At 46.2% G+C, this 7,955-nt stretch overlaps 3 protein-coding genes across 3 annotated transcripts; 2 read left to right on the forward strand and 1 right to left on the reverse strand.

The window, feature by feature from the left end:
- Window positions 1-1,535: 1,535 nt before the first annotated feature.
- On the forward strand, window positions 1,536-3,347 carry FSST1_010412 (uncharacterized protein; the record flags this gene model as incomplete). The annotated part of the gene is made up of 2 exons (XM_083233443.1): window positions 1,536-3,117; window positions 3,175-3,347. 2 exons carry the CDS (start codon window positions 1,536-1,538, stop codon window positions 3,345-3,347), a joined length of 1,755 nt encoding a protein of 584 aa, XP_083080108.1.
- Window positions 3,348-4,115: 768 nt separating this feature from the next.
- FSST1_010413 (uncharacterized protein) lies at window positions 4,116-5,096 on the forward strand (the record flags this gene model as incomplete). The annotated part of the gene is made up of 2 exons (XM_083233444.1): window positions 4,116-4,599; window positions 4,654-5,096. The coding sequence occupies 2 exons, from the start codon at window positions 4,116-4,118 to the stop codon at window positions 5,094-5,096; spliced, it is 927 nt and encodes a 308-aa protein (XP_083080109.1).
- Window positions 5,097-6,740: 1,644 nt separating this feature from the next.
- FSST1_010414 (uncharacterized protein) lies at window positions 6,741-7,748 on the reverse strand (the record flags this gene model as incomplete). Its single annotated transcript, XM_083233445.1, has 2 exons — window positions 6,741-7,580; window positions 7,611-7,748. 2 exons carry the CDS (start codon window positions 7,746-7,748, stop codon window positions 6,741-6,743), a joined length of 978 nt encoding a protein of 325 aa, XP_083080110.1.
- Window positions 7,749-7,955: the final 207 nt, after the last annotated feature.

The following is a 7,955-nucleotide window of genomic DNA, read 5'->3' on the forward strand; positions in this document are numbered from 1 at the left end:
GGGCAATTTGTTGTTAAATCCTTAGCCAATCGTTGGTCGGCTACGTGGCGATCTGCCGATCTTAACTCAAAGTATACGGCCTTGCGAGAGCGGAACAATCCGCTTACCCTGGTAGCCTGGGTTTTCATCTCCCCACTCTGGGCTCTTCACTAGAACAACAACAGCATTAGCTAACAGTTTATCGAAGACGAGATAACTGATAAGAATAACAATGGATCGATTTGTACACGTCGACCTTCTTCTCATAAATCTCAAGATGTTCGTGGCACGCGCAGGGCCCCCTGCGTTCTTGTCCTACGAATCAGATCAGGGAGTTTAAGATCCGTAGAGATGATCGGTTCATTTGAGTATGTAACTATAAGTAATTTATTTCATGTCATTATTTCAGTACTATTAGCTATATCGTCGCATAGTCGGGTTATAATGCACCTGAGTTATCTTCCAGTCATGGTAAATAGTCAAGGCTGTTCACGATGCGTAAGTATAAAACGTCTGATACATCGAGCATCAATCTTAACCTTGTCTTCAGATGGCCTGGTAAACCCACTCTGCTAACCGTCAAGATAGATAGAGCTGGTGACATCGCTTTGATAGCTGAACAATCAGGTGTTTAAATTACAACACAGCGCAAAGTCTTGCAACATCTTTTACAGGATCATTATATTGCCGCTTCCTTATCCATTACCTGGCTATGAGGTGTCAGAAAACATGAGGCGTGAACTAGTGATTTAATAGCGAATTTTGGTATAGGCGTGTCTCATGCTTTCTGACTCCAGAGAGCCTGGCATGTTTGGTGCCTTTAAGCTAGTTGGCCGACTGGTTGGAGACAGTGGGACATTAGCCTCGGCAGTTGTAAGTGGCTGTGCAGGGGCTCGACTAAGGTCGTTTCTTCGGAGAGATTATGGCTGTACAGGGCCTCTGGTAGCGCTAGCTATAGTTGCAATTGTAAGCGTACTTATTCCTGGAGGAAGAAACATTCTCTCCGTCCTTAAGGCACGCCCAGCCCCAGTTTCCACATTAGTCACACAATTACCGACCGTTGCAATCGCATTTCCATAGTCGACGAGTAACGCATGCCAAGCAGCATACAGAGCTCGTCGTTTTCTGGTTATGGTAGGCAACGTTCCTTTCTCTTTTAGTGGTGGATACATAATTCTGTTGTTTACTTTTCATTTGCCGAAAGTAGAGAGACCAAAGACGTAGTGGGAATCGGAAAGGAAATGACTCGGAGGCAGCGGGATATGCAAGATTGATTTAGAGTTTAGATCGGCCGGCAAAACCAGTATTTCGAAAACCGAAACTTGAATTATTACCAACATAGGAAATAAATGAAGCTATCAACGGCAAGTGCGGCATTATCTGCGGCATAGTTGATCCCGCATAAGCCGATGTGTGGAAGACTATCCTGGTGCCAAATCAATGTGCCGAGTATTTAAACACAATCAATTGGTAAGCCGCTACATAGAAGTTGTTGTCAACATATCGTCAGTACAATACTCTCCCTACATTTAAAGTATTCTCTATTTCTCTGAAATATGTTCAATTTCGCCCGTTTCATGGCATGGCTGCCCATGATCCTTGCAGTTGGCGCCAAATCGCCATCCACTTCCTCGAAATTCCCGTCAGGGCCTCAAGGCCCTCCAACCGTGACCATCAAGAATGGCACATTGAGTGGCATTTTTAATAGCCACTACAACCAAGAGTTCTTTCTTGGTATACCCTATGCAGCGCCGCCTGTAAATGACCTCCGTCTGCGCAAACCCCAGCCTGCACAACCTTGGGCCGGCATTCGAAAGTCAGAATCATATGGAGCGCGCTGCCTTGGGAATGATATTGGACTGGCTTTATTCAGTCAAAACTTCACAGGTCCAGTCAGCGAAGATTGTCTCCATATCAACGTTGTACGCCCAGCAACCCAGCGTTCACCGCTTCCCGTGCTTGTATGGATACATGGTGGAGCATTCCAAGATGGAAGCGCTAGCGACGGCAGAACCAATGGAACCTTTCTCGTACAGACATCCGTGGAGATGGGAAAGCCAATTATTTTCGTCAGCTTCAATTATCGTCTCGGTGCTTTTGGCTTACTAAGCGGCTCGACAATAGAGACGGCTGGCCTATCCAACATCGCCCTTTATGACCAGCGGCAGGCACTCCATTGGATCCAAGAAAATATCGGATATTTTGGTGGAGATGCATCACGGGTTACCATAATGGGCGAGTCAGCTGGTGGCATGTCAGTTGGATTTCATCTCCTCGCCTTCGGAGGCCGAAACGATGGTCTCTTCTATGCCGCAATTGCACAAAGTGGAGGTCCTTATACGGCACCAGTTATCGGCCGTAACATATCAAATCGAGAAGCCGAATTCAATATGGTACTGAATAAAACTGGTTGCTTAACCTCGAGAGACTCGCTGAACTGTCTACGTGCAGCTCCCACTGAGTTATTGCGACAAGCTGGTTCTCATTTGACACCTTCATTCGTTATTGATGGCGAAATGATTACAGCACCTGGCGACGACCTTTTGAACTCGGGTCGCTTCGTAAAAGTACCTTTACTCATCGGCTCGACAAGAAATGAAGGAACATCTCTGTTACAGCAAATGTTGGGGAAAACGGGCTCATTTGATAACGAGGAGCACTTGAGCTCGTTTATCAAGACGTCTTGGTTAGAAGGTCCAATTAATGCTACAGTCGCTCAACGTTGGGCACAGTTGTACGCTCAAGAAATTAAAACCCCTTCGGCAGCAGGTCTAGGCACCGTGAAGCCAAACCCTGGTCCAAAGTACGGTACCTATTATGGCGCGGCAACTTTGTGGCTGGGTGACATGATGTTCACTGCCGGAAGGCGTTTTGCAACACACGCATGGGCAAGAGAAAAGGTCCCTAGCTATAGCTTCTTGCACGACGCTATACCAGCAAACGTCAATCCAGATACGCTTGGAGCTGCCTACTTTTCAGATGTGGCATACATGTTTAGGAACAAGGAAGCCTTTGGCTGGGAAACAAACCCATTCCCAGCTGAGTCCAATCTGAGGGAGAAACATGTCAAACTCGCCGAACTCATGAGCCGAATATGGATCAGTTTCGCAACCAAGCGGAACCCAAACTTTCACAATGGTCAGTTACATCACCTTCAGACACCGCCTTTCCTTGAATTTAACTTGTGATTTTTAGTTGCCGATTTTCATACGACCTGGCCGACTTATACTACCAAACACCCTGTCAACATGGTTTTCGAAACTACTCAGAGTCATTTGCAAGCTGATGACTGGCGAACTGAAGCGGTATCAACCTCATCTTTATACCCACGTATGTCGAGGGAAGAGCCGGGCAAATTCAAACTTTGACAAGGGAATTTGCGCCGGGTCGGCGCGAGATGAAACATGCCACATTCAGGCTATTAGCTATTATCGGCACCGCTTATTCCCTTTCGCCTTAGTAATGCGACAAAACATCTACAAAGTAGAACCGCGCCTAAGAATGCGAATTCGGGCGTCTGCAGACGCATATCATCAGTTTTCTAAATTAAGCCAGAATGGAAAACGTGCTCGACGAATGATAGAAATGGAACGAGGCTTGATGTCGAGCGAAGAGAAAGCGGGCCGCCAGCCCCCAGGTCCCTGCGCTTGAACATCCAGTCATAACCACGATAGCAACTGGGTCGTATTTGAAGCTCGAGAACCCAGTCGCCAATCAATCTGCTAGAAGTCAAGGAACTCCATGATGTCAAAAATAAACAGTTGGTGACTGGTTGTGATGAACTTTGTTTGGTCGCATAATTGGGGAGTGCTCAGACGCAGCCAGTTAAAATCGGGATGCCATTGGACGCCTTGCTAACAGAGGGCCCAAATGTGGTGCACAGCGGTAAAGGCGCAGGAAAGTCGGTTCAAAGAGCCTTGATTTTCTACGCATAAGAAAGTGGCGTTACAGCCAATTATAGCTAGAGAGCATATCCACAATAGGGGCGCAGCTCACCGAATCAGGGGATCCCTGATCTCAACACCAAAATCCCGTCCCGCTACAACTGATATTCCGACCCGATCCCGAAAGCAAGCAGCCGCCGTCACCGGTCACGGATGAATCTCCTTTGTTCTCATGTAAATCAAAACGCAAGAATGGCACCAAGTCCGACCGTTTCTTTAGCTTCTCTTCCCTCAGAGACAATTGTGATCTTTCAATACTCTTCTTTCTTCTCTCGAAATAATGGGCACCCGCTCCCCACCCTATCGGAAGTGCTAGCAACAAGTGCGGTTCAAAACTCCTCCGAAGATCGTGAGAAAGCCAACCCCCCACCTGTGTTTTTTGAGTCTCTGGGCCTTGCGGTCAAGTTTGGCCGGGACGAAACTGTCAGTGTCTCTGAAGGTCAATGCCTCTGGGCTCTTGGGCGACTGCTTCCGGAAGTACCGGTTCCGGAAATATACGGCTGGTCCTCTGAGGATGGCTACGTGCTTCTTTATATGGAGATGGTGAAAGGCGTCACCGTCGAGAAACGTTGGCCATCTATGACTGAGGATGAGAAGATGGGTTTCTGGGACACACTGAAGTCTGTAGTCTCGAATCTACGGACACTGTCTCAAGACCCTGATGATCAGTTTCTTGGTAAGTGACATGCTAGCATGTGTGGCGTGTCGAATTTAGACTAATTGTTACAAGGCCGAATCGATCGTAGCCCTTACTACGATATCTCTATTACCAATTCCAATAGGCCTCCAGCTGGCCCTTTCACCTCTGTCAAAGGTTTCCATGACTGGCTCTCGATAATGATCAGACAAGGCATTGAAGAGCATTGGCCAGGAATGAAGCCAGAAGATATCCCCGATCCCTATCGTCAAATGCTTCCAGATGACGCCCAAGTCGTCTTCACCCATGCCGATCTCCATCCCAGCAATATTATAGTCAACTCAGACTCTCCGTCTAGGATCGTGGCACTTATTGACTGGGAACAATCTGGATGGTATCCTGACTATTGGGAGTTCTGCAAGGCCGAATACACAGCCGAAATTGGGTCAGAATGGCATGGATACATGCTGAGATTCTTAGAAGAACCTAAAGCGCTAGATGGATTTATTGAGTATACTAGAGCACTGGGCTATTGAGCTACATTTTAGCCTTTAACATTACAGTTGGCGAAACAGAGAGCGCCGTTTGTTATGATATCGCGATAATCAACTTCGGGATCGAGAGATGACATCTGCTTGACGGAAAGCCATCAAGGCCAAAAATGTGCTAAAAGTTGTATGCTTCGTCTCTCCTCCTTTTTCCCTCTTTGGTTCCGAGTGGGGTAATAAAAACCCTGCGCTTTGGGGGCGCGGCAAGGCATCCTCCATAAAAGCGGCGTCGATATTCTTATTGCAAAACAGCAAGAATAGGTGTGATTGACAATTCATGTACCCGCTAGTAGGCTTGTGGTGACTTTAGCAATGTACTGACAGGACTACTGCGCAATACCCAGTCATGTTATCGGTCTTTGGACGAGGCGCTATATGGTGATGTCATCCCACGCGATGCTAGGTAGGAAAAAAAGAAAGAGACCCTTCGCCCCACCAAACATCAGTTCTGGATCGTTGGCATTATCGATATCCCTTTAAGTGTTATTAAGCTCTGCTAAGGATTTAGACCTATATGACCCTTATTGTCACTAAGGTATATAAGGGGAATCTATAATAACCTTAAAAATTATTTACTAGTAAAACCACATATTAATTATTTTCTTAAATATTATAAATTCCTAAGAAGTATTAAGCTAAATACTAGCTATTAATAAATATAATAATAGTATATTTATTAGTGCTGAAAATAGCAGCTATAAGCATAAGGGTAATAGTATATACTGACTTAACTTTCCCCTATAAGAGGCTAGAGGCTATGATTTTAAACCTTTTAACATAGAATATTATAATTTCAAGGTTAATATATTACCCCAGATGCCCTAGTTACTCTTCTAGGCCTTTATACTGTTATTTCTAGTTGAGAAATGGGTTAAGTATATAAATAAATAGGTTACTTACCTTATTGAGAACTTAATTATTATATGTAATAACTAACTACCTAATGCATTGTTAAGCGTGTTATATGAGATCTGGCGGTCTCTTTTTAAAAGGAGAAGTATATACTTAATATCAGTCTCTGAGACCTTATTTAGCCGCCCAGAGCGAGGCTTTTTAAGGTCTTGGAGTAGTCAATACATCTTTTAACAATCTTGTGGACAGTCGAAGGTGAAGTATTAAACTCTTGCGCGACATCGCGATAGCTTCTTCCCTTTGTTTTCTCATTAATTATAAGAGCACGCTGGATGTCGTCAAACTCATGATTTCGCTTGCGATTCCCGCTTAAGATAGTACCAAAAGGAACGTTAGTACTCATTTTTAACAAAAGTTGTGAAAGGTTGAAGTGGATGACCGTGTCGAGGCATAATGCGTCAAAATACGAGTGGCTGGGGTGTGTTCGCAGACTTTTGACCCCTTATTTATCTAACGCACCTGCGACGCGCTGTGCCCCAATTCAACAGTAGCGGGAGGCCCTGGCACGGACATGGAGGGAGCAAATGCCCTGCCTCTGAGGTCGACCAGTGGATGGACGACCGCGGGAGAGCTATCACTAGCAATCATTCCTACGCCAGCGTCGGCGAAGTTGCGGCCGAATGATAAAACAAGGTTATATTTCTTTTATTCTATCTCTGTGTTCTACTATGTCAATAACTTCTAACAGTTGGTTGGCTCGAGCTCCAGCACTAGACCTGATCAACCTTTGAGTTTAGTCGAGTACCGAACCTGGATTGTGCCCTGGGAACGATGTGGAAGGGCACGCTGGATCTCGGCCCAAGAACAGCCATCCCTTCTCATCCTGCGTACTATATCTTCCTCGTCTACTGTCCATGTATCACCGCTTGATCTGGCAGCTGAGGACACAGACTGTGGCAATCTCTGGCGCTTATGGGGGTTACACTCATGCGTGTTGGTATGTGGCTGGCTTGGACTGGTAATCCACTCGAACTGCAATTGGAATGTAGTCTTCCCGCCTTCAGTGATACGTTTTAATACAACATCTTTGAGAGGCCACTCCTCGAAGCTAGCAAGCAGAGTGTCAGCCTCGGATTGAACACTTCCTGTCTCGGATGGTGTTGAACGCAAGCCGAGTGTCGATGTGGCACTCTCTCTCAATGAGCGAGCGTCGCCTCTTGTAGGCCGCTTATATCGGCGAGAATTCCAGGCACTAGCGGGGGTGCTCCCAACCAAGCCTTGAGAAGATTGAGAAATCTTGCGACGCTTGCGACCATGATACTCTTCGTCATCGGAATCGTCTCCAGAGCTATGTCCGTCGTCTTTTGGAGGAGGATGATAATTTCGGTCATGCTTAAGCCCTGTGATGTCGAGGCCATCATCACTGTCAGAACCTTCAGTATCCGTGTCACTGTTCTCGTCTTGCACTATTTCATCCACTTGTGACCCGCAACCAGAAGGGCGTCTGGATAGGTCCTGACACAGAGGAGACTCTCGGGCTCTGTATGGTGATCCTAATTCAACCTCTGGGGACTTGAACTTAGCCTCGCCGAACCGGCTGCTGAGATAGTCGGTGGCTTGCTTTTATTGTAATTTAGGCGACAGCCTTACTGCTAAGGATAAAGTGGGAGATTTAGGAATAGTATCACCGTGCGATATGCTTGAAAATTCTTTACCATCGTCGTGCGATATGTGAGACATCTCCTCGAGGCTGGAAGCAATAGGACTGTTAGGAATTTCGTCGCTCATGATGATGTCCGGCTCGCCGGTCCCGATTGCTTCGGTTACCAGCTGTTGTTCGTCTGGAACCCCCAGATGTGAGTGACTTCCAGAGCTAGTAGGTGAAACTTGAGAGCTGGTGTCTTTCTCAAAATGACATTGTTGATTCGGTTTAATATCAGCAATAGGGCCAATGTGTAAGTTATATATCTATACTAGGTTGCCTGCCACTTGAGC

Source organism: Fusarium sambucinum, chromosome III, assembly GCF_050947815.1.
Source record: "Fusarium sambucinum isolate potato_lamoka chromosome III, whole genome shotgun sequence".
Classification (NCBI taxonomy): Eukaryota; Fungi; Ascomycota; class Sordariomycetes; order Hypocreales; family Nectriaceae; genus Fusarium; species Fusarium sambucinum.